The following is a 26,844-nucleotide window of genomic DNA, read 5'->3' as shown; positions in this document are numbered from 1 at the left end:
AGGAAAGGTCCTACTGAGTTAAGAAAATTTGGTCTTTCTGGACATGGCCTGATCCTAATATTTGGGTAAAAAGTACTCTACATAATAGGTAGACTTGGTGGGAACTGGCTGTAGAGAGTTTGCAGGAGAGTGACTATGATTTCATTCTATCAAATTCACTCTACAAAATCTTGGGCTCAGTGTTGGTTTTAGAGTCCTGAATATCCTATACTTTGAAAGCAAGCCTTTTTCTAAATGGAAGAAAACTTATAAAAAATTGGTCAGGATCACTGAGAAGCATTGTTTTAGATCAGAAGAGTGAATCTTCAGTTTTCTGCTTTTAGATGTTTCCAGCCAGAAGAAAGAAAATACCTGGCCTGGATAAAACCCATTTTTACGTATTGCATTTCATTGTATTCTGTTTTTCCTCTCTCTCTCTATATATATATATGTGTATATATACATTTTTCCACCCATCTGACAAAAATGTCGCTCTAAGATGACATCTTCAGGGAGGGGAAACAACATTATATGACGCTCAGGGTATGTGGTGGGATCAGTGGCTAAGAATGCACTGTCAATGTTTCTTGCATTTGCAGGGCAGTGTAGTATTCTGAGTTCCTAGCTTCTGCTTGTTTTACATGATATTCTCAAATAATTTTCCCTTTGGATGTCCCCTGTGCATTTAGTTCTGTAGATATGAGTTCAATATTAAACCACAGGAATATGTGGCTAGTTTTGGACTGAATGGATATAAGAAACAGGAGACAACAATCATTATTTATTTGGTTCTAATAATAAACTAAGCATTGTGCAGAATGTTTACTTAATCTTTATTCTTGTGAGATAAGTGGTTCTAGGTTCTATTAGATATTATTTATTCACTTGTTTCATGAATTCATTTGTACATTCCATAAATGTTTGAGTGTTTTTTATAAACCAGGTACCATTCTAGGCATTTCAGATATAGTAGTGAAAAAAAACAAAAAAACCTTTGAACTCATTATGCTTACATTCTAGTGGGGGAGTGGAGACAAGCTACAAATCACAAACAAAACAAAAAAGTCAAATATATATTATGAAAAAGGATGGCAATTGCCATAGATAAAAATAAATTAGGGAAGGGGGATAGGAGGTAGTAGGGGAGAGTAGGTGGGAATTAGATTAAATTAAATTAGAACTTAATTAAATTAATTTAAAGGCGGTTTAGGGAAGTCTCCATTACGAAAGTGACATTTGAGCAAAGATAGGGGAAAACACAAAAGCAAGCCATGTGAGTATCTGGGAGAGTATTACAGGTTAAGGCCTGAAAGCAAGAATACACCAGGCATCTCTTAGTGATAGCAAAGAAACTACTGTGGCTAGAAGAGAGGGTGTGAATGATAGGATAGAAAATTACAGATAAAACTGAGGGAGACGAACATGAAGGCAGACTGTTGGGCAAGGAGAGGAAGGAGGGTTAGCCTATTGGAAGAAGTTTTTGTTTTCACTTTGAGTGAGATAGGAAGGGACTGGCAGTGAAAGGGTGGGTGGAGGCACTAAGTAGGAACATGAATTTGCTTTTAAAGGTTGACTCTGGCTTCTGAATTTAGCAGAGGGTACACGAGGAACACAGATGGAAGTGGTAAGACCATTGTAGTAACTCAGATGAGAGAAAGCATTGCTCAGATGACAGTGGTCACAAGGGAAGTGGTAAGAAGTGGTAGGATTCAGAAGAATTTTTGAGATAGTGCCAAAGGATTAGCTGAGAGTTTGACTATGGGGTGCAAGAGTCAGAAAGGGGTCAAAATGACTCCCAAGTTTTATGGACTGGACAGGTGAAAGGATGGAGTTGCCACCAGTTAAAAGGGGGAAGCCTACAGGAAGAACAGATTTGTGGAGGAAGATCAGGACTTCCATTTTGAACATGTTAAGTTTGAGATGTGTAGGCATCATCATTTCATATCTCTGTTAAACAGAATTGAATATAGATGCTTGCAGTGGTTAAGTATCTTGCAAAAAATAATAAAGAAAGATATCTCCAGTCAGACCAGGTCTGACTGTCCTAACACTGTGTTCATAGCTACTACACCCTTCTGCCTCGATCTTTCGATTTCCATCTGAATACATCTCAGAGTAGTGTAGTAATCAGTTGAATTTGCAGAAAACCATCAAACATAATTTTAGCCTTTGAAAATGCCAAGTCTTCCGTGTTGTGAGCCATTTACATTTTCTCTGGTTATTTCTTCTCATCCCATCCTTTCATAGTGGTACTTTTGAGCCTTTTTTTTTTTTTTTTTTTTTTTTTTTTAACCAAAAGGAAGGCAGGAAAAGGAGACAAGAAAAGCCACAAAGGATTTGAATAATGCATATTGAGAGTGACTGTGTGCTGTCCAAACTCCTGATAGAGCAATGCTAAATTGGAGGATGAGCATCTAATTCGATAATGGTTAAAATGACCTTTATCCCTGCTGCTGAGATACATTTCTCTGGATACAGGCTCAGACACATGTGCACATCTTAGTTCTGGAGTTGGCATTAATATCCCCCCACAAGTAAATTAATTACATAAGCTGCTCCCCAAAAAAATGTTATAAAATTTTCAGGATAGTCTGCCTGACATGCTGGCCTGTAAAGATGCTCCTTTCACATCGAGCTAACATAGGAAGAGCTAGACAGTCAGAGAAAGCAAGACTGGAGGAAGCAATGGAATGAACTGTGTCCCCGGTGTCTTTTAAATGACTTGTTGACACATAGATAGTTCTTTGGGATGAGGACAAGATCCAGGGGGCAGACATTGGTTAGGTACATGGATCGCTTCTCTACAGAAGCATTTCAGAGGGTGGCTGAAGCTTTCCAGCTCTGTCCCCTGACTGCTTTTGACAGTAGCATAAGTCATGTCAAGTGGGTCTGCCCCAGCACTGTCATCTCCTAGCAGACTGACATCTCCAGGTAGCCTTGAACTCTCCAGTCCAGGCCTTCAATCACAGTCCACCTTGAGAGTACCAAGAAACTTTGGTCACTGTTTCTACCAGTCATAGCTTTCCCACCAATTACTTAATCAGACACAACTTCACTCACCTCTGGAACAAATCTCTCACCCACTGCCCTCCCTGTCTTCCAGACGGCTTTCATAAATAATCCCATGGCAGGCACAGAGTGGGTCCTTGTATTATCTTCACCTCTTTCCTGAAAAATGTGAACATCATTATTCTGCTGATGTCAGGTTACAAATAATCATTTGTAGGGCAGTGTAGTAAACCTTAAAAAGGAAAAGAAGTCCTACAAAAACAGGCAATGTGTTTGGGAATGAGGAATCAACTGGGTAATGGAGCCCTGTTATCCCCATGAGGGGTAACACTGCCTGGTGATTGTTGTCTTCAGTTCTCCAGGGTATCCCTGGATATAGCCACGATAGAATTCGCCAGGTGCTACATTTGTGGATTTCCTTGGTTTTTGTTCCTTTCTTGATGGGGAAACCAACTGTAAAATATTTCCACTCTTGCACAACAAAAAGAGCCCTAACTTGGGTTTCATAGCTTGCATAACTAATTTCATATACTGCTATATTTAATGTTGAAATTTATTTTCCCTTCTAATATGAAGTTGTTACATTGTGAGATCAAAGGTTGGGGAACTGGAGAGCCCTATCCCCCATATTCCTGGGGGCGATGGGGTGGGAGTAGAAGGTGTGAGCCCCTCGCTGTCTCCCTTTATTTGCCTGGCCCTGCCATCTCCCTTACAAAGCATATGCAGGGCCACCTACTTGGTTCTCATATTGACAGCAGCCTTCGACTGTGCTCCAAGAGTTGACATGTGAATCTTGGTTCCTTTTCTTAGACCTTTGTAGCATTGCAAAGGCTGGAGTGTTGGGGGGCAGTGGGGACGGGAGGATGGCCTAATGCCCCATCCGGCTGGGATGACCGTGACTCCCACATCCGCTTTCTTCCTTGGTGTTCCCTGCCAATCTCAGGCGCTCTCAGCTCCTTTTCATGGTAATAAGTGCCAGGGTGGTCCCAGACATAAACAGCCATCAGGCAGGCCTTGTCAACACTGGCTTTACGCCCTGAAGTCACAGCCCTTGTTTCCTGGTAAAGCTTTCTCTCCCTTCTTCCTCAATATTTTGGTTGTCGCTGCCACTGTTCAGAGCCATTCTCGTTTTGTGAGAAGCCTGTAAAACCTCCCCTAAGTGGGTTCATTGCCAATAAGGAGATACGTTTTTTGACAAAGGACTGTGACAACTCTCACAGCAGAGCAGGGCGTGGCAGGGAAGTGAGTGACTGTGGATTCCGTAATGGTTATCATTGACGCTGCTTCTGTGACTCAGGACATTTAGAGAAATGGCATAACAAAAGACAAGGGAGAAACGCAGGAGTTCTTGAGAAAAAATAAGTGTAAGCAAGGAATGATGGAGGAGAAAAGGGATGTGGCATTCAGATATAGCATCTTTCTTCTTACTCTGGTGAGAAGAGACAATATTGATAAGTAATAGTCTCTAAGAGAGAAAGGGGCACCATGGAAGGAATCTTCAACATGTATGACTGCTCTGTGGATTGATTTCTCTGGGACCTTTGGAGAGAAAAGCACTTCGCCCATTTACGGGGATGAGATCTTGCCAAAGTCCTACCTTTACCTATCCATGCCTCTGTTAGAATGTTAGACTCCATTAGTTAACAAATATTTTTTTTAAAACTCACCTTTTAAACTTGGTGTTAAGAGATATTCTAAGAGTCCACTGAATAGAAATAATAGTAGTGATGATGCCCAAAACAATGTACCATTTGTATGCCGTCTGGCTGAAACACAAAGAGCTTTGCGTGCATTATCTCATTTAATTGTAGCACAATGACATTGGGTACAGATACTACTATTCTTCCATCTTACAGAGAACAAATCTGAGCTGAGAGAGGTGAAGTCACTTGCCCCTAGTGGCACCTTGGTAAAATGACAGGTAGGATTGCGGCCCAGGTCTGTCTGACTCTCAAACCTTTGCAACATTTTAGAGCAAAATGAAGACATGCACCCTCCCCACCACCCCAGCTGCCATTTCCTGTGTTGGCAGCACCCAAGCACAGCCACCCCTTGGAATTTGCTCTTCACTGGTTGCTTTGGAACAAGAGGTTGTTACACTCTTGCTTGGGAATGAGAAAGAATCAGAGTGCGTGGTTAGCTCTGGTTTTTGAACAGTACCAGAACCTAGCCCCAGGCCTCCATTGCAACTGAAACCAAATAGCGTTCTGTACTAGGGACAGAAGCTTCTTCAGCCTGCATTTTCTCCTTCCCTGCTGTGTGACCTTGAGCACAACGTGTCTCCTTTTCTCTAGTCTTGAATTTGTAAAATAAATAGATGGACAGGATAATCTTTGAGATGCCCTGCAGATTGAACATTTGAGAGATTTTTCCTTGGTGAATTGCCAGGGGGCCAGAATTTACAACCTGCAGCCTTTGCTTCTTGACCATGTAAAGAGCATTCACCCGTCAATGGAAACAGTAATTTACTATGTGGCATCTGGCAGGCCTCAAAGAGTTAATAAACCCTGAAAAATGGCCAAGAGAAAAGTAGTGTCGCTTCAGCCAAGGGGAAATGTGGCCCTTTATTTATGGGATTGTATGTTTGCTTTTTGTAGTGTCTTTCTTCACAGGCACTAAAGGTGTTGTGAGAAAAGGTATTAAAAGTCAGAACTATTAACATTGCATAGCTACTCTCTTCCTGGAAGACTGAGGAATCAGGCAACTCTAAAATAGTCTTAAGACACATTTCTTGAGGTCCTTGCTTTCTGTTGTTGCCGTGGGTGTAAGTAGAGGTGAGCAACTGGTTGTCTTAACCAGGCCATTTTTCCAGTGTAGCTTAAGGATTAAAGTGGTTGGGGGGTGTGTGTGTGTGTGTTTTTTGCCCTGTCAACCAGGTTGGAGTGCAGTAGCACAGTCATAGCTCACTAACCCCAAACTCCTAGGCTAAATCAATGTTCCTACCTCAGTCACCCAAGCAGTTGGAACAATAGCCATGCACGACGCCCAGCTAATTTTTCTTTCTCTTTTTTTTGTTTTTTTGTTTTTTGTTTTTTGTTTTCTGTAGAGATGGGGTCTTGTCATATTGCCCAGGCTGGTCTCAAACTCCTGAGTTCAAGTGATCCTCCCACCTCTGCCTCCCAAAATTCTGGGATTAAAGTCATGAACCAGAGTGACCAGCCCATGCTGTATTTAAAGCCTAACTCTCCTCCTTCCTAGTGCTGTGACCCTGGGCAAGTGACATCACCTCTTTGACCCTCAGTCTCCTTATCGATATAAAAAAAATCCTAATAGCGCCTGAGCCACCAGACTGCTGCTGGAATTAAATGAGAGAAGTCAATGTTCTTTAGCCCAGTATCCTGCTCTTAATAAGAGCACAATGAAAGGTAGCTAGTATGATTTTCAGGAGTTCTGCTCAAACTGAAAGAGAGTGCCCTTGGGGTGGCCTTTTTGAATCTAAATAACTTGTGCCAAATGAGTTCGGCGTTAGCACCGTGAGTCGGATTCCAGGTGGTTCTTTCTTTCTGACCTTTACAAAAACATGACATTTGCTTTATAGTACACCTCTGTGATGGCTATAGCTTTCATATGTTCGTTCATTTCCATAAATATTTGCTGACTGACTACAGTGTGGAAAGCAGCAAGTAAACATATGTGAGTTGCAGCTACTATCTTTTTTCCATGTGGTAAGCCCCACATGGTTTTCCAGGCCTTCCACTGAGCAACGTTTGAAACTTTGATCACTAAATCTATATCCTTGTGCTCATGGTCTTTCTTCAGTGGAACAATAGGTACAGGCTGGCATCTCCTTTGCTTCCCCCAACAGTGTGACGCCCAGGCAGTATTCACTTCATTTGTCACTATAATTGGCAAAGGCAGTCCTGAACCTTGGGCATACGCGTTGCATCCTTTCTGATGACATACTTTCCAGATGAGCTGTGATTTTATGTTTTGTTAAAGTTAAAATGAGAGTAGAATCAAGAAGAGCTTGTTGTTGTATGAAAAGATACAACTGAACATTTTTTAAATGAAGTGATTTAAATGTTACTCTCATAGTCTGTAGACTCACAAAGGAAAGACCTTGAATAGTAATTCAGTCTCCTGTCTCAAAACACCTATCTGAGTGATGGTTAGCCATCTGTTGTCAAAAATCCTTAGATCAGAAGAGCCTTGACAACTTGGTAATAGGTTCTAGTATATGACATTTCTCTTGGCTTTTCAGTGCTTGTTATTTCTCACCTGCTGTCAGCCAGTCCTGTGGTTGGAAATATGGACTAGTTGGTCAGTACCCCCATTTCATATTTCATGTATACAGATTTTCTCATCGATAAAGAACAATTGGAGATGGGAATCACCTAGATACATAGAACTGTGCCCAGACACTGTGCTAGGGCTGTCCCCCTGGCCCATCCATTAGTCCTTGCGTAGCGGGCATCTGCCATAACTCAGGCAGTCCTGGTCCTCATTCAATCGCCTTCTAGTGGTTTTTCTAAGCCCTTGCTTTTTCTTTTCTCTTTTTTTTTTTTTTTTTTTTTTTTTTTTTTTTTAAGATGGAGTCTCGCTCGCACTGTCGCCAGGCTGGAGTGCAGTGGAGGATCTCGGCTCACTGCAACCTCCGCCTCCCAGTTTCAAGCGATTCTCCTTCCTCAGCCTCCTGAGTAGATAAAACTACAGGTGCATGCCACCATGCCCAGCTAGTTTTTGTATTTTTAGTAGAGAAAGGGTTTCACCATGTTGGCTAGGATGGTCCTGATCTCTTGACCTTGTGATCCACCTGCCTCAGCCTCCCAAAGTGCTGGGATTACAGGCGTGAGCCACTGCACCCGGCTGCCCCTGCTTTTTCTAAGCCCCAGCATCTTCCACCCCCACCCAGAAGCCTCCTTCTGGCCAGATCCTGTGTACATCTCTGACCTCTACCTTCCCCTTCTTATTCCTTCTTGGTTCCTTATGGTATCTTTAGCAGCTCTGTGTAGAAATCCATCTTCTTTTGGATGTCCAGGTTCTTGGCAGCCTTGGCAACCCCAGGGATCCCATTCTCTTTAGTTATCCAGCCCTTCTCATTCAGGTAGACGCACCAGGGCTGTTTTCTGGCTTCTCAATAACTAAGAAACCATGTTCCTCGGTATAGGTGAAAGGACCAATGTGGGGCACCCCTAAAACCAGAGACAGCACACCAAACCCAAATTCGTCTGCACCATATCCAGTGCTACTGCTTGAGAGAGAGCCCTCGATAGAGGTTAAGAACAGACGGCCCATGTCTTAAGTTTCCTTTCCACCAGATAAATTGAAATGCAAGGATTTCAAGCACTTAGACCTTAATTAGTGAAAAGTTTTATCACAACATCTGAACAAAATGCCACATTTCAACATCCCCTTCAAACCACCTCACAGAAACAAAAGCCTGAATACCCAAGCACTTGGGATGCTGACCTTGGTACTGCTAAGTAACAAGCGGATATTACATTGTCTGGGAGTCTTGCTCAAAGTTGGGAGGAAAATCATTCTGTTACACAAAGTTGGGTTGTTTCCCAAGAAAAAAAAAGTGAGAGTCCTATTGGCAAAGTAGGAGGCTTTTTGGCTGTGAATTTGAGGAACTAAATATTCCCTAGAGCAAGAACTTGTCAGATGTGTAACCAATAAACAGCATGTACTAGGTGACGCACTAAATTTGACCATTATGTCTCAGTGACACATGGTGATGTAAAAGTCAGTGCCTGAGAAAGGACTGGAAATGATCAGATGGAAATGTCCCTCAGAATGTAAGAGCTGAAACTTGTGTTTATTTGATGATCAGAATGACAGCCCCTCTATCAAATCATAGTAGACCCATTAATAAACCTGTTAGATTTGAACATTTCCATGAGCAGCTGCTTTTCTTCATTGGTAAGTTAGAAAGCATTAAAAGAAGAGTGTTTGCTATCAGATTAGATACCTTGAGAATTTCCTAATTGCCTTTAGATCTTAACAATATTAGGCAAATAATATGTGTGGCAAGTGCTTCATTGTTTTTTCCAAGTCAATTCCAGTCAAGTCCCCAAATTTAAAAACAAAAACAAAACACTGGAATGGGTAGATTGCAGCTAGTCCAGACAGTAAAAAGATAAGGCATTGTATGTAGAAACTACTTCATTCATCTTCATTCCATGAGCAATAGATGTCAGTTATACCTCAGATAAATTTTTATCAGTAAGTTTGGTGATAATTTAACTATTTTTCATTGTGCTTTTATTGTTTCCAACAGAAATGTATTGATTTGTGTTGAAGTCATGTGGGAAGCACTAGATAAAGCACTGCAGTTATGCCATTCTGAAAACACCAATGGTCTCCACTAATAGTACCTACCTCTATTACTGAGTTTCACTGGATTATTGGGATGATTAAATTAGATGATGCATATAAAGTCTTAGGGTAATGCCTGGCTCATAAATGTGAGAGAGTTGTACCTTTTCCAATTATTCTTCTACAGATTGTTGCCAACTTTTAGGCTGTACCTTCTGATGACCACAGTAGATTGCTAAATTAATATTTCTAACAACTCTCTTTTCCCTTATATATTAAGAGACAGCTTGTTTGGACTATTTGTATATTGAAATGAGTATCCTTACAGATAGACTTGTGTTAAAGTCACCCATGTTCGTTTCTTTACCCTAGTCAAGCAAATTTTATCACCCATAATTCTATATCCTTTAAGTTTAACTCATTTCCTAGAAATAAATGTATCTTTGATTCCCAATGCTGTATCTCCCAGTTTTCCCCCATCTCTGTAAGTGTTATCACTGTCTACCCAGTGGCCCAAACCAGAAACCTGAAAGTTATCCCTGATACTGCCCTTTCCTCTCCACCCTAGAGTAGATCCATCATTTCTACTTCAAAAAAAAAAAAAAATACATCTTAAATCCACCAACTTCCCCTATCCAAGCATTCCTGAGTCAGTTTCTCATTTCCACTCACGCTGTATTCCCATTTGGGCTCTACTCAACAAAGTAAATGTTTTGAAACAAAAATCAGACCATGTCTTACTCTGACTTGAAACTCTTCAGTGATCTTTCATCTTGTGCAGAATAAAATCCAAACTCATAATTGTAGTTCATAGCTTTGCTGCCTGACCCCAGGAAGCCCCTCAGTGAGCCCTCTTCCAACCACTCCAGCCTGTTTGTTTCCTAGTACTTATCTCAATGAATAACCATATATTTATTTTTGTCATCACTTAAGTGATGTCAGTTTCCCTCACTGGTCTGTAAGCTCCATGAAGGTAGAGACTTGTCAGTTTTGTTTATCACTATATTTCTAGTACTTTGCATAATTTCTGGAACATAGTAGGTACTCTATAAATGTTTGTCGCATAAATAAATGAATTCATTCCGAATTCAATTGAACCCTTATATTATTTTCTTTTTGGAGAAACATTTTAAAATATTAAAATTGGTCACTATTAATAGGGATTATCTGTGTGCAAGTCATCAGTCCACTTTTAGAGTTTGTGGAGATACTTCTAGGAACTTCATTCTAAAAGCCTTTTAGAATTATATCGCAAAGTCTTTATATAGATCAAACACTATAGGCTGAATGATGAATATTTTTGTTTTGGTATAGAGATTTCAAGTTGAGTGCCTTCCTTCCATCCTGTATACTCTATTAAGATTTTCAGAATGACTACTCCAAATCATAATATTCATAAAATTAGAGCCCAAATGAAAACAGCAATATTTTTACCTCCTAAAGTTAAAAAAATTAAAGCCAAATGTATTAATATGCATACTTTACATTTCTCTATGAGCAACTATTGAAAATTTTATAGTGGTTTGTGTTTACTAGAAAAACATGTCTGGTACATTTATGAATGGATAACTGTGAGCATGCTTGGTAATAGCGGCTGAATTAATGGGAGGCTACATGTTTCACATGGTGCTATTTATTAGGCATAAAAGGACATGTTGGTAATTTAACAAAATCACAAAGTTAGTGGGGGAAATAAGAAATATTGAATGGAAGGAAGTGACACTTAAAATCTGTTTTCATTGCGTTTTCACATTTTGTTCTTCATTCTTAAACTCATTTCCCTCTAAAAAGCAAGACCATTATATTGGGAAATAATGTGTCTTGAAAACCTGAGCCAGCAGCTTATGATCCGAGTGGTAATGACTTCTGTAATCACTAATGAGGCAATGGACATTGCATATCTCAGCACACTCAACTGGGGCCAGCCTCTTGCCTGTTTTACAAAAAGCTGTCATATCAAATTTTTGTCCCGACTCCATGGGCACTTTGATTCCTAAACCTTTCTGAGAAACCTAATCTGAAATCAAAGTCAAGTTTCTCAGATGTGGTCAGACAAGGTCACATTTAAAACAGTCCAGTGAATCTGCAGATCAAAGTTGAAAGGTAATGCCTCCCTCCCAAAATTGGCACAGACTTACCTGCTAGCTTACCTTTCAGTTTCTAACATGCCTTTTTCACCTCTTCCCAATGGACTGGGAAAATGAGAGCTTATCTTCTGGAAAACGGTTGAAGAGTTTTATTCTTAAATCATTTAATGAAGAAATTGAACATAGTTGTATTTTGGAAATGCACCTTTATCCCAATCAGTGAATCACAAGGCATTTTGTTGAAGAAATATCTCACTATTTCATAGTAGGACTTCTTAAAATCAGAATTTCATGGTAATTTCAGGTTCATGAGCTTTATTTTTGGCTCCAATGATCAGGATTTACCCACACTCTTGAGTGAGCCAAAATGCCACACAGGATTGCTGCTGTAATGCTATGGACTTTTTTTTTCAATGCCACCTTCCTTCCCTATTGAGCCTTGAGATATTATCCAAACTGGTGCTGTAAAAGAGGGGAATGGTAACTCTTGTTAGGCATTGTCTTAACATCTCACAACGCAGGTTTTTTCTCAAACTCCATGTGATTAAAAAACAACAACAACCTTGCCATTGCTTTATATTGCAGTGTTCTGTCTCTTGTGGTCGAGGGCATAAACAACGAAATGTTTACTGCATGGCAAAAGATGGAAGCCATTTAGAAAGTGATTACTGTAAACACCTGGCTAAGCCACATGGGCACAGAAAGTGCCGAGGAGGAAGATGCCCCAAATGGAAAACTGGCGCTTGGAGTCAGGTGAGCAATGCTTCTCCTCTACTGACTGCTTCCTTACTTTTGGCCACGTGGCTGACACCAGTGTGTTCACTTGTGTTTCTATGCATGGTTTTGGTTTTACCGACGGGAGCTCGGGGACTGGGAGGGGAGAATCATTACCTAGATAGTCAGGATACTTACTAGCTGTGTGACATTGGGCTTCAGCCTCTGGAGCTTTGGATGATACCTATAATTAGGGGTGGCAGTGAGGGTGAATTCTAAGTGGAAATAGGGGTCAGATGGAGCACAGAGCAGTCCTTTAATACTTCACTGATGGCATTGCATTATCACCACTTAGAAAACTACTAATTCAGACTGCACTGAAGCTGACCATGGTCACCTGGCAGAAATTGAGTCTTGGTTTACCTTGGTGGTTCTTGAAGAAAGGGCTATCAACAGAAAGTATTAGAAAATACCTCTGCCCGTTTGCTTATTTACAAAAGGTGAAGGACAGGAGGGAGAGTTCTCTGTTATTTTCCAGCTATATGACCTTGGGTAATTTAGTTTTCCCGAGCCTACTACACCTGGCTCTTATGACGACTTAATGCAATCATGAATGCCCCGTGCTTTGCAGGGGTCTTGAATCTAGTAGGCTCTCAAGAGTAATATTTTATTTGAGCAAGTGTGATGTGTGTATGGGATGGAGAAGGGGGTGAGTGCCCAAGACACTGATTACAGTTAGACTCCACTAATTCTAAACATTTCATAAGCTAGTCAGGAACTGGGTGTGAGTTTCCCTGTTGAACTTGAAACAGGAACTTTAGAAGCTTCTGTTTAATCTATAAACACTGGATATGTGAACTAAAGCCATTCATATCAAATCTTTAGAATAGATCTGGTAACTCTACACTTGCACATTTTCTTAGTTTGGTTGAAGGTGCTAACTTAAAAGTAATAAGGCTCAATTTCTTTTAAAATATTCTGTATTTAATGCTGCTCCTTCTCTCCACTAATCTGAATCAATGAGGTTTTACTGTATTTCTGGTGCTTCCATGCAGTGGAGAATCATTCAGATGACTCCAGATAATCGATGGGAATCTAGATTCAAGGTTGGCGGGCTCTAGAATGGATTCTTCCAGAGCCTAGAATCTTGATTCTTAAGGCCCCAAAATAGCTTTGGTCATAGCTACATTAACATGGGGAGGATTTGAGAATCCTCCATTTCAATATGACTAATGGAAAATTCCTTCAGAAACCTGAATGTATTTTCAGTGCCCTGATCTGGCATCACTGCCCTCCATATCTTCCATCATCAATCCCCAGGACAGTGGCCTCATCCCTCTCAAGGCCTTGATCGTAATGAAACACGGGGGTTTTGTTTGTTTTAATTTAACAATAAGAAAATAAATCTGTACCCAGCCAGAGCTAGTTCCTCCTTTGCCTTCCTTCAGGGAGCATATTCAAGGCAGTATTTCATACCAATCATCCTTCTTAATGTTTTTCTAAGTGATCCTTGTCATCTGTTAACTTTCATCCCTTTTATTTTTTGGAACTATTTGATTCATGTAAAAGCTCGCAGCTAGCATTACTTAAGATACCATGCTAATTAGCGTGTCCTCTTGTGGACTTTCATGATCTGTTACTTTTGTATGTTCCTTGGCCTCTACTTATCTATTTGTATTTACCTCTGAATATCAAGTTCAGAGCACGTAAGTGATGCTCATGTTAAAAGCCAATATTCACAAAGGATAATTAAAAGAATATTTTGGTCTTTATTGGTAAACACAGAGTGAGTTTTAATCCAGCATCGTGTGATCTTGATGGGAAGCCTAAAATTGCTTACAAAGCTGAAATGATTAGGTTTAAACCCTGGGGGTTTTTGCCAACATAAGGTAATAGGATTATCAGAATGCCTCCCCAGAAAAAACTGCACCTGTTCAAAATGATTGCTTGGAAAAATCAAGTCACCTTTGTAGAAAATGCAAGTAAACACAGTTATATAATGGTCTGTGGCCAGCCTTATAATGTCCTGATTTGATTTGTAGAAATGAATTATAAAAGCAGGCAAGACAAAGTACTGCATGGGTAAAATTCAATTTGGGTAATTTAGAAGTGTACCTGAAAATAATCAGACCCAGTGGTTAATGGAGAAAGACGGTCTGCATGATTAAGGATTATTGGCTTCCTAATGATCCAGTGGTAAACAAGAATATCCCTAAGGCTGTGATATTAAGCAAGAGTAATGATTGTCCACTTGCAGCAATATTTAGAAGATTTTATATCTGGCCTTTCTGTTTTCTGCCAGTAGTTACAGCCTAGTCATCCTGTCTTCAAGGTAGGAAAAATAACTGGTTTAATTTCTCATCACATCCAAAGGTCTGATACATAGAATATGATACATAGAATATTGGGATAGAAACTAGGATAGCCATGGTAATCTTTACAGTCTCTCCCCCAATATTGATGTTTTGAGATTTAAAGTGGGTATTTCATTTCTGTGTCTTCTGAAATCTTGAATTTGTAAAGAAAATCAGCTTTTCTTGAAGGGGGCGGAATTATCCTTACTAGGGCCTCAAAGGGTTTTTCTCTCTCCGAAAAGGTTACATTTAATTTGTTTGGATATTTTTAATCAAGAGCTAAGGAATGCCTATGAATTTTTAAGACAAAAATTAGCATCAAGTTCTTGATTCAGACTGACAAATGTGAAGACTCTATATTCCCATAATGCAAAAGCGTTTCACAGTAAAACTTTTTTAATGTATACTATCTCTATAGAGTTTTTAAAATAAAGATCAAAAATAAAAAGAATAAATTATCAGATTATAATGAAAGTAACACACCAACACATTCATCACTCATGAGTTCATTCAATCAAGTCATTCATCAGTCCTGAGACGCAGTTCTTTTTCACAGTTTAACACGTTTGTGGTCAGGATGGGCTTCACAAACTATGGAATGTCATGATTTCCTTAACAGCCCTTGTTGTCTTTCTTAGTGCTACAAAATATAATGATGTGTCTTGCAATCAGTGTTGTCTTACATTCAATGAAGTAAGCATTAAGTTTTAAAAGATCTTCAGTGCTAATGCTGAAATAGAAACTGGCGAATTACATTAGGAATATACCATCCATTCTTGATTAAGACTTTTCTTATAATTACAGTTAGAGCAGCTGGGTTGTGGTATCATTCTGAAGTGTCCTTCCAGTGTTTAATAGAGAAATGTGGCAAATGTGTGGCTTGTGTTATTTGAGAAATTAAGGAAGCCATATGCATGTGGTCAGTGAGGAGAACCAGAGTTGCTTTAGTATTTTGTGCTTTCCATTTATTTTGTTTTTATTTGAAGCATGAGCATTGATATTGAATTGTCTGAAGACAGGCCTCTCACCCACACCCTCACTGACCTAGTATAAAAGACTGCATCATATTAGCACCAATTTAAAAACTGGGATCACAAATGCACATTCACAGTAGCTATGCTACCTTGTCTAAGACAAATTTTACTTTGTGTTTTTGGTTTTGTTTTCGCTTGAGTTAGGGTGATTATCTCTGTTTTTTGTTTTATTTGTTTATGGAGTATCTGCCTAAAAGGTTTATTGGGAAGTATCAGAGGTATTTTATGTAAAATGCTTAGCCTAGAGCTAAGCTTTGAACTGGGGGTGATTTTGTACCCCACAGGACATTTGGGACTGTCTAGAGACAGTTTTGTTTGTCACAACTTTGGGGGGAATGAGGAGGAATGCAACTAGCATCTGGTGGGTACAAACCAGGGATGCTGCTAAACTTTCTACAATGCACAGGACAACCCCCACACAAAAAAAGAATTATTTAATTGAGAAACCTCAGTATACTAGCATATACTGTATGCTAGTATAGAAAGCCTAGCATATAGTAAATGCTTAGTAAAAGTTTGTATTATTGTTATTATTGCTTATAAAAGTTGGTTTATATAGTTATTTTTCAAACTAATCGCTGCTTTAATGTCATCACCATAATTTCAGCAGTAATCCTGGAAGAAAGTACTTTAAAACTCTTTCTAGGTTTTCAAGTATGTATTATGATTTCCTAAACATCAAAAGTTCCATGGAGATTCTTTCTCTCTATGGAAATAAGCATCAAGTTCCCTTTTTAAGTTGGTGAGTTCTGCATACTAGCATTGCACAGTGGGGAGTAGAGAGAGATGAAACATAGCTCCCAGCTCAGTAGTTCAGACCGAAAAACATCTACTTTCAAACCTGCACGAATAGACTGTGGTGGTGGGATGATGGCTGTGGAGGGAGCACATTAACAGAGGCCATTCAGAGTTCGTTTTCATCTGCAAACGAACTAAAAGGCGTACTGAACAGAACAAGAAAACTTGGATTTACACACACACACACACACATACCACCACCATCACTGCCTCCAGGGTCACACAGAGGTCTTTCTGATGCTGTTTTATTCATGGGGGTGCCTGCACAAATCTCTCAGAATTCCAAGCAAGCCTGGCTGGCTCTGTATGCAAACTGTTGCCTCCCTTGAGACAGCACAGGAAGAAAAGTGGAACACAGAAAACTAACTCCGATGGAGTGCACCTCATTTTGAGCAAAGATTACTGTGAATGCGTTATTCAGAAAGGCAGGCTTGTACCTTGCTGTGAGCACTTAAGTCATGTAGAAACTTTTGAATGTGGTATTTCAAAGCTGGCTTTGACATCATGAAAATCAGAAGCCAGAATGGCATATTGTATAATTGAACCTTCCTGTGTCTTAATTTGTCTTTTGAAAAATTATCAAACACTGTAGGAAGTGATTTTTTAAATGTTGGATACTTATGGCTCTTAGTACCGTGCCTTCATTGAACCATAAGTAATTTTTTCAATTACAATAGCATCAAAAAGAGGTTTCATTTATCTAGTAGCCTGAATAGTCTTATACATTCTAATTAAAAGTCTTTAAATATGTTTTCATTTTTCTTTAGGTTGTTAAAACATTATGGGATTCTGCATATATTTAAGCCCTATGCCAAACTCAAATTTGTTTACAATATTCTTTCAGTATTTCTATTTGGATATATTGTTCCAGAAATGTGCTCTTTTATATTTAAGACCTCAAATTGAAATAGTCAAAAAAGACTTTTTGGTTGTTGTTTATTGATGATGATAATGTTTGAACATTTCTGTCATTTATGGGGTAACTCTACCATGTTACAGTACATTCTTTTCCAATGTAATCAACAGGAAATATTATTCATGTAGCTCTAATAAGCATTAAATGGCCATTCTCTATAGATAGGGTTATCACTTGTGTTCAGGAACCCTCCCATTACACCCAGGACATAATGACTTTAAAAGTCTGATTTCTTGTGGGTCACATACTCATTCAATCCAATTAATACAATTGAACCCAAACAATAGTAGCTACGTTGATCCAAAATATTTTCTTCTGTTCAGCTAGCTTTGATGTGAACATATGGTTCTCCTCTCTGGCATAGATTTATCTGAAACAATATGCTTTCCCAAGTTACCTTCTAAATATAATTACCTGTTTTCTTAAAATCTGAAATGGAGAGAAAATTAACATTCAGCAGAATCCATTTGGATGTGATTCTTGATAGTAAATTTCCATTAATAGCCTCAGAGAAAGTTGAATGATGCTACAGGTTAATTGGAAAATAATTTTTTCAAGTTTGAAAGAGCATGGTTCTATTCTTTAAGAAGATTTCCTCCTAGGAATATGGCTTTAATGTACGTTAAGCTTGTTTTCTCAACACCAGACCAATAAATGGGGATGGAGCTATCACAAAATTTGGAACTAATTTTTAATAGCTAAGTGTAATAATATGCCATTCTTTCCAAATGTTGCCTTTAGTTTCTGGCTGTCAAAACCTCAATCAAGACAATAATTCTTGGCCTGGCCATAAGTGAGATTATGAAACCCAGCAATGAGGAAACTATTAAAAATTAATTTAGAGGAAAGTTAATTGCAGATTTAATATGGTGTTTTGCAACTTGGTCAACAAAATGTTTCAACATGATTAACAATATTTTTCAAGGGCTGAAAACATTAAGCCCGAGGAAATGGTTTTTCCTGTCAGCTTTTATTCTTCATATATTCATCTGAGGTTGTAAATAGACACAAATTCTTTAGTGAATTCTGTGGTTAAAAAAATATTCCCTTATCTCCATGAATAGGAGCAAGAAAAGGAAGAGACTGGAGAAAATAATTCTACTTATAAGGTCCTAAAATCTGCAGTGGTTTACTCTCCTTGGGTTATATTTTTAATCTGCCAAGAAATTCTTCTTGTACAACACTGTCTCTCCAGTTTTCATGAATCTCAAATCCTCCAGGATAGAAATCATTTCAAGTTTTCATTTCTCATGGCAGCACTATTTCTAGGTTGTGCTAAATGTTTCATAATGATTTCTATCAACCTCTTCAATCCTTCAAGAATTTCATTAACTTGAGGGATTCCTCCAAACTTGAGCACCTTCCTCACTCTCCAGCATGAATAAGATAAGCAGTGAGTTTCCAAGTTTAAGACATGATCTGGGATCCCTTTCATTGCAAATTAGAAAGCGATGTGATAGCTATGAAAGTCATTGGATTAGGAGTGCATTCCCCTCCTCTGTGACCCTCGACACCCCCCACCCCCCCCAAAAATAAATGAGCCGAAGCTCCCACTTACGTCCTCTGTCTTCTTAGTGCTCTGTGTCCTGTGGCCGAGGCGTACAGCAGAGGCATGTGGGCTGTCAGATCGGAACACATAAAATAGCCAGAGAGACCGAGTGCAACCCCTACACCAGACCGGAGTCGGAACGCGACTGCCAAGGCCCACGGTGTCCCCTCTACACTTGGAGGGCAGAGGAATGGCAAGAAGTAAGTAGAGCCACGAAGGGGTACCTGCCAGGCATTTCACATGTGTGCCCCTTGCTATCATCACATCTGTTCCCTATAAAGCCAGAGAAGTCATCGAGCACGGTTACAATGCTGGCTCTTTCCCAAAAGGTTCAATGTTAGACTCGCGCGTCGCTCCAACAAGGGTGGGAGAACTTCTTGTTTTTAAGCAATTCCTACGTCTGTCTGCGTTCCTGAGTGTTCCAAGTCTGGCCGCCTCAAAAAAAAAAAAAAAAAGGTAACAGGCCATGGGCCAAATGCATTCAGATATCTTTCACAGAAGGAGGGGGAAATAGAAGGAATATTTTAAATATGTCATTTTTGTCCAGATTTGGTCATTCTGTATTTGTTTAAATAGCCACAGGGCAGACTTTAGGTAGAACCTACTCTGTATTTTTCCTCTTTCTATGACTTCGGCTGTCGGGTAGAAGATGGGCATTCATGTGAAACCTTGATTAATTAGTGAAAGATTTCTAACATTAAAAAAAAAAAGGAATAGTATCTGAAGAAACTGCTCCGTTGATGGTCCATGCAGAAGTGGACAAGACTTGCTTTTTCCCTGGCTTCAAGTTAATGTTTGGTTAAAGAAAACATTGTGTCCATGGGGAAAAGTTCAGCCAGGGAAGTTTTGTAGGAGGTAACCTCTGTTTCCAGAACAGAAGATTAAATTGTAGAAAAGGTGGGGAAGAATTAGAAAGCAAAACCACATCCACTGATGTTTACATAAAAAACAAAATGCATGCCGTTTGAGGTGCAGAGATAATGAAAGATAAGACAGGAAATCCCCCACCACGAAGAGCTTTTCAGAACACAAAGAAAGGGTATGGTTTGGAGAACAGTTAGACTGTACCCCTGGCACTGTGCTGGGTACTTTTTGTTCATTGCTTCACTTAATCTTTTTAACCACCAGACAAGGTGAGTATTATTATTATCATCATCCCATTTTGCAGGTGAAAAAACTGAGGTTCAGAAAGTCTATGTCATTTGCCCAAGTGTCATATACCTAGCACCTAGCAAGTAGAAGAAGCAAGACTTGATGCTAAGTTTGTTCTGTTAAACCAGTATGAAATACTAGAACTGCATTCTTTAGCCCATTGAGATTCAGCCACCCATCCCTGTCTTCCCCTTCCCTCGCTTCCTCATGGATTACTTCCATTGTTTGCAGTAATTTCTTTTCTTTGGGAAACTCATCCTCTCCATCTACTCAGTCTTTTTGCTGTTTTCCTTCTTTACCTTTATATTCCCACCAGACAGTGGCAGGGAGGAAATCCTAAAGCAGTTACATTTCAGATTTACAGCTCTTGAACCACATGAGTTATTTGGAAGCCTAGAGATCATAAAATTCTACAGACTTGGTTCATATCCCAGCGCTGCCACACATTAGCCAAGGGACTTGGAGCAAGGATTTTTGATTTCTCTGAGCCTTGGATTATCCATCTGTAGAATGGGGATAAAATAACTTTGCAGAGTTGTTCTGAGAAAACTGGAGATAATAGTGTTATCTATTACCAATTACGGTTTGGGGATTGGCAATGTCAGATATAGAAGGAAGAGGAGACTCCCTCATCTGTCTCTCTCTCCCCCTCAGTATGACCTCTTGATTCTCTTTGTTTCAGACCTACCATGGCCTGCTCTCTCCATCTCCCTCTTTGTGTCATGCTAAACTCGACCCTGCTCCAAGGAGCAGAAAGTAAGAGAGTGTTCAGAAATGAGTCTAAGCTGACTGTTCGTGCTTTAGCCAGTTTTTGAAAATGCTAGAGACAATCATGAAAATGCAGACTCTGTTTACAATTCCTTTTGCATCCCAAAGAATAGAAAAACCTTGCCACATGTGCACTGAAGAAATTCTTCTCTGATCATGCAAAATATGCCTAAAATTTACTTCTTTGCATGTGTCGTGCAGATGGGTTTTTTTAAAACCTTACTCAAATATTGCTGTTAAACTCTGTGGAAGAATACAAGGCTTCCAGGAGACAGCCTGGCCTGGGCCTCTATATCAGATATAGAGATATAGAGATACTCTATATCATAGGAGTATCTCCTATGATATTCCTATGGTATCCTATAGGAGGCCTGTCATTGGCAGAGTGATGCCCAGGGCAGCTGGAGGTGGGGAGAAACCTCACCAAAAGTTTTCATGTTTCCCATATATGCAAGGCCTGCTGACAGCCTGCTCAGAATGTCTCTGCAGCAGCAAGAATGAGAGTGAAGGATGACAGTAACTGGGCAATTACCTTAATTGATCAAATCAGGAAAAGGGTGGCCACGCCTTCTGTTTGCCTAGGGTAGTCCTCGTGTAATTATTAATTGTTCCTACTTTTATGATCAAAAGCGCACTTGTTCAACAGTAAGCTGGGTGGTCACTTGGTAAGACAGCACCCTTCAGGCTCCCCTAAATCACAGCCCTCACCTCCTTTCTTGCTCCCACCTCGTCTCACATCCATTCATTCAGCTACCATTTTACCTGATATCCACTGATGCAGGCACAGGTTTCCACTTTTCTCCCACACCTAGTTTCATCTTGACCTGAGGTCAGAGAGTGTGCCACAGGGCAGCCTCTCAGCCAACTGAATGGGATGTGTAGGAGCCCCCCATTACAGGATACCCCCTCTTTCTTAGCAGTCCTTGGTCACCACCTCAGAACTCTTGTTTGCTTGAGTGTGCACTTTGCCTTTTGCTTCCCCTTTTAATAGTCCCCTATGTGAACTACTAAAACCCACCAGTTGGTTGGCAAGGTGTATTTCCTGCTAGGTCTGTGGGATATGGCACCATCCTCTTTTTGAGAAATAATCCAGGCATCTGCCTAGAGAAGCACAGTTTCTGTACCCTCACCATGGCATGGTCATCAGGGATGTTCTGTACAACCACACAGGTTGTACACTGCACAACTTTGAGGGGTGCCTTTTTTATCAGCTACAACGTGAGGAGCATCCCCTAGACTTGTATAGTACAATGGCCCTAATACTGATGATAATAAAAATAATAAAGCTTGTTGTTTACTAAGCTACAAACCAGGCACTATGTTGAGTATTTTCACATAAAGTACTTCTTTTAAGCCCTTTCCATAACTCTCTGATGTAGAATTTATATTTTTATCCTCATTTAATAGGGGCAACTTGGGGCTTAGGTAGTATGGCTGGAATTGGAAGCCTAGAAGCTTGTCCTCTGACACCTACACGCTGAATCATTATCTTCACTAATCCCATGCCAACATACACCTAAAGTGAATTATTTTATTTTCCTCTCAATGACTTGCCAAGCCTCTTACTGGAGAGTTGCTATCCAAGTGTATTCCCTTTACTGGGTTATAATACTTACCCCTTCTAAAAAGGAGATTCTTGATCTAGTTGGCTATCAGACTTTAAGCCATGTCACCAGATGAGTCTTGATGATGTTGGAGCCCCTCAGTGGACTTGCCCTGTTCATTGTGAGGTCCATTGGTGGTTCAGGGGCAAGGGGCATCAGGATGCCTTCTTGATACCATGAGAGTAGAGCCCAGACTTTCAGATATAGGGCAAAATAATTGGACAAGAGAAAAATGCTGTATCCACACATCCACATCTCATTTTGTTTACACCCTAGAAACAACATGTTGTAAGCAAAATTCTATTCAATGTGTGGCTCTGAAAAGTTGACTCTGAATTTCTAGACTTCACTTAGCTCATCTGCAAAATGGGAATTATATGGCAGACTTAGCTCAAGGGTCACAGTGAGGATTTGGTGAGATGACATGATTCGACATGGTGACTAGCACATTTTAAGTCTTCCCAAAGTAGACCTCTTTTTAGTACAGTGGCCTTCCGATGGAGGTTTCTGGTGATGACAGCAGTTTGGCTCAGCCTACACCTTATGATGTTGGGCTTCTAAATATCACCTGCCAGCTTCAGGTGAATAATTTGTCCTCACAGTGGTCAGTTTTAGCCACTTTAGAATTATAATGCTCATGAGGCTGTTTGGGAGAAAAAAGTTTAAAAAGACTTTTTAATTCTTTTGAGAATTATTATCACAAAGGATTAACTTGTTAGTAATATTACACTCTGACATATAAATTCACTTAGAGCAGCAGAGGTCCTTGTGATCAAATTTGAATTGTGATTGTATAGGGCTATACATCTGCAGCATTGAGGAATAGATCACACAGGTCCTGCACATGTTCTTTTTCCCTTTTATCTGGAATACTCTCTTCCCTTGTGGTACCTCTTCATCATAAGACCACCTTGCTCTAAACTTCACCTCAGTCACCCTTTCTCATCCTTCAGGCCTCAACTTAGGTGTCACTTCCTCTCAGAAGCTTTGCCAATCACACCACCCCACTAAATCTGAGTCAGATACTCCTCCACTCAGCTCTCACAGCATCCTCAAATTACTGTATTCTGGCAGTTAGCACCCAGAATTTTCATTGCCTGTTTTCCTCATCTATGTTATCAGTTATTTAAGGTCAGGAAGCTTGTTCACCAGAATCTTCTCTATCATTTAATATGGTACCTACAGCATCAAAGACACCTGTTGAATGAATGAATCTGCGAATGAATGGAGGAACAAAATAATGGATGGCTGGAAGGAAAGAAGAAAGGAAGGGAGGGAGAAAGGAAGGAGGGAAAGATGGAAGCAAAGAAGGAATGAGGAAGGGAGGGAGGGAGGAAGGAAGGAAGGAAAGGAGGAAGGAAGGAAGGAAGGAAGGAAGGAAGGAAGGAAGGAAAGAAGGAAGGGAGGGAGGAAGGAAGGGATAATAACATAGAACAGTGCCTGCTAATTGATGGACTTTCATCTTTCACTCTATAGAATAAAGGCATTTTAAAATGACTTTTAGAACATGAATTAGGCTGGACACAGTGGCTCATGCCTGTAATCCCAGCACTTTGGGAGGCCAAGGAGGGAGGATCATTGAGCCCCGGAGTTTGAGACCAGTCTAGGCAACATAGTGAGACTCCATATCTACAAAAAAAAATAGAAAATTTAGCCGAGTATGGTGGCATGGACCTGTAGTTCCAGCTACTTGTGAGGCTGAGGTGAGAGGATTGCTTAAGCTCAGAAGGTCAAGGCTGCAGTGAGCTGTGATCGGGCCACTGCACTACAGCCTGGGTGACAGAGCAAGACCTTGTCTCAAAAAAATTAAAAATTAAAAAAAAGTACAAACTCTGTTTTTCCTGTAAGAACAGCTGTTTTATTTTTTGTCACAATGCTACAGACAAGCTGTGGCTCAGATATGTCTGACCGTTGCAGAACTACTCACCTCATTGCTGTTTGGTGCAGTATGGGGACTTGGGCAACTCTGATACATACTTGGATTCTGAGGACTTTTAGTAAGATCAGCTGTAGAATGATTCCCAAGTTCATCTCATTAACACAGAAAAGTTAGAAATGAGCAGCAGGTCCTTGGTCAGTTGATTTCAAAGATTTTCCTGAAGTTAACAGTAGGGAATGGCCAGGTTTTGATGTGCACACAGAGCCAGATACGAACTCTTTATTGCTGATTTTATTAATTTGTTGAACAAACATTTATCAATCACTGGTGAAGTTCCAGGTGTTAGGCATTAGGGATGCTCTAAAAATCTCAAACCACACATAATCTGCTCTGAAAACCCCAAAATGCTGTGGTCATTCTCCTCCCCACCTTCACCACCCGTGCCATTTCTCACTTCCAGCCACCATGCATGCTGAGCCCCTCCTGAGAATGTCCTCTTCCCCTCCTTGCCTGGTGAACTGATGTCCTCCGTCATTCCTCCTGCTCATCGGCTGCTACCTGGGCCCCACTTTGCAGCATCACGGGAATTGCCCTGTTGTTTTTCCTCTTCTCTCCTTGGTGGCTTCTTACTCAGTTACACACTCTGTTACGAAACCTGTATCTGCTTACACAACTGCACAAGGTAGCCCTAGGTGTTAAACCCCAAGGGTCACCAGGTAGCCAGCTGAGCTAACACCTGAGACCCCAAGCTGGGAATAGCCGCCACCCTGGGTGTTCTAACAGGGAAAGAGGCAGAGTAGGAAGCCATGGGGGCTGCCTCCCGGGGCCCAGCATAGACCTTGGCTCATTATAAAATCGTGATTGAACTAATGAATGACTTTAAAGTTACAAAGTGTATCCATAGTGTTATTTCTGCCTCCTTCTCCCCACTCCACCCCCTAGCAAATATATACTATTTGGGAGCAAAAATGTCTAAATTCTATATACCTGACTTTAAAATGAGCTTTGAAGTAAGGACTGCTTTTTTTGTTGTTGCCATTTAAAGCAACGCTAGATAAACCGATTTTTCATTGCTGCTTCTCATGACATAAAAACCCAGGAACCCTGTGGTTCTGTGAGTTGCCATCCATACACTGTGCAACAATGGTAACCCGGCACTAGAGAATACAAGGTCTTTCATCCATGGTGAAAATCAACAACCTTAAAAGGTAGAGCCTGTGACTATCTAGTGGTTTTCTTCCCCCCATGGTTAGGGAATTGCACCAAAAGATATATTTGAAAGTGTAAAGCAACTTGATTATAATCTTTAAGCAAAGAAAATTTCTACCCGTTGCATTAAATGATCCTTTTTAGACCATCATTCTGTGGCCAACCTACCTGGCTGAATAAAATACCACCTTCAGGGTTTACTTTAGGTCTTCCTCACCTGCAAATTTGGAAAAGTTCTTTTCCCCCTGTTAATTTCAGCACATTGAAAGGCACATGTAGCTTGCAGAACAATGGACGAGCTGCCCGATTTAGTCCAGCACTGTGATTATTTTCTTTCTGAATTATAGTGTGTAATGAAATGCAAGGAGGCTGGTGGCGTTGCTCATGCTAGCGATTTTTCTAAAAGTCATACTGAAATTAGAGAAAACCTTTTGGAAATTAAAATGAGGCTAATTGAACTTTCCAACTGTTTTTCAGAACTTCTAGATCATATTCCAGGACAGGGAAAAGAGTCATAAATCCTAGAGGGTTGAGGGGGAAGCCATATTACAAAAAGTTGATAAAACCTGATAGCAAGGGCTTTGTTTTCTGATTACCCAGCCCCCATACCCTAGTTAGGATTTAAGATTCCAGGAGAAAACCCTTGCCATGTGATTTTCAGATCTGCTGTTGACTAATTAGGAAACCCTGGGCAGGTCACTTATTAGTTTAATTTTTAATTTTTAATTTCGTAAAAGTTATATTCAAGGTAAATTTTTCCAGCTCCCTTTTCCACCATTGGCAAAATAGTTTTTATGGTAGTTAACCATTCTTTAAGACTGAGAGAGAAATGCTTAACAAGCATAAAGTATTTAGGAACCATTGTATTTCTGCTCTGAACTGTTACTTATTGATGCAGATTAAAGCTTTGTGGATTAGTGAAAACAAGAGAGGATACTGGAAGATTTAGTCCAGGTTTACTGTGCAATAATTAGGATCTTCTCAGAGTTACCTAAGTCCTAATTTTCTAAGGAATTACTTTTTCTATGGGTAGTTAAGTTTTTGCATATATCTACACATCACAAATTAACTTTTTCTTTTCTTTTCTTTTTTAACATTCAGTGGCCCTCTATCTCACTTTTTTAATGAAGAAAAAAATGTTATCACTTTGCAGTAGTTCCCAGTATACTCTAGGGGAATAGAAAAACCCCAAAACCACTGAGCTAGGGATGAGCTAGGGAACTGGGCTCAGCCGGCCTCCTGCACTAATTTGAAGTGATTCTGCTCCTGCATGTTCACCTCACAGTGGTTTCAAGTTATGTTTATGCTCCAGAAAAATGAGGAGTGACTCCATATTCTAGATATTGAGGTTTACTCCCAAGCAGCAGAAATTTTGAGTTAAGTTTGCAAGTGACAAGGGGCTACCAGGAAATGCCAGCATATCCCTTCTCCTTCCTAAAGGATCAGGATAGCTCACGAAAGACACAGGTCATACTATATGACCCAGCAATTGCATTACCAAGCATATATACACAAAAGAATGGAAAATAGGTGT

At 40.1% G+C, this 26,844-nt stretch overlaps 3 protein-coding genes and 1 long non-coding RNA gene across 5 annotated transcripts in view; 3 read left to right on the top strand and 1 right to left on the bottom strand.

Moving 5' to 3' along the window:
- LOC126948847 (uncharacterized) overlaps positions 1 to 18,808 on the bottom strand; it is a 28,396-nt gene extending 9,588 nt beyond the window's left edge. Inside the window, exons 1-3 of the long non-coding RNA XR_007723541.1 lie at positions 18,708 to 18,808; positions 11,385 to 11,795; positions 3,040 to 3,147 (exon numbers count right to left, since the gene is read on the bottom strand). This is a non-coding gene — a long non-coding RNA (uncharacterized LOC126948847). The remainder of the gene's footprint in view (positions 1 to 3,039; positions 3,148 to 11,384; positions 11,796 to 18,707) is intronic.
- PSMD6 (proteasome 26S subunit, non-ATPase 6) overlaps positions 1 to 26,844 on the top strand; it is a 1,096,682-nt gene that overhangs the window by 530,423 nt on the left and 539,415 nt on the right. The window lies entirely within an intron of this gene.
- The window catches only part of ADAMTS9 (ADAM metallopeptidase with thrombospondin type 1 motif 9), a 174,319-nt gene that overhangs the window by 108,520 nt on the left and 38,955 nt on the right, over positions 1 to 26,844 (top strand). For both annotated transcript variants that reach the window (XM_050781196.1, XM_050781195.1), the window contains 2 exons: positions 11,919 to 12,086; positions 18,725 to 18,898. In XM_050781196.1, the coding sequence (XP_050637153.1) occupies positions 11,919 to 12,086; positions 18,725 to 18,898 (342 nt within the window). The remainder of the gene's footprint in view (positions 1 to 11,918; positions 12,087 to 18,724; positions 18,899 to 26,844) is intronic.
- Positions 5,827 to 26,844, top strand: part of THOC7 (THO complex subunit 7) — a 738,093-nt gene continuing 717,075 nt past the window's right edge. Inside the window, exon 1 of the mRNA XM_050781260.1 lies at positions 5,827 to 5,830. The gene's annotated coding sequence lies outside the window, so the exon portion shown is untranslated. The remainder of the gene's footprint in view (positions 5,831 to 26,844) is intronic.

This window comes from Macaca thibetana, chromosome 2, assembly GCF_024542745.1.
Source record: "Macaca thibetana thibetana isolate TM-01 chromosome 2, ASM2454274v1, whole genome shotgun sequence".
Lineage (NCBI taxonomy): Eukaryota > Metazoa > Chordata > Mammalia > Primates > Cercopithecidae > Macaca > Macaca thibetana.
This window is presented reverse-complemented; position numbering and strand designations above follow the sequence as displayed.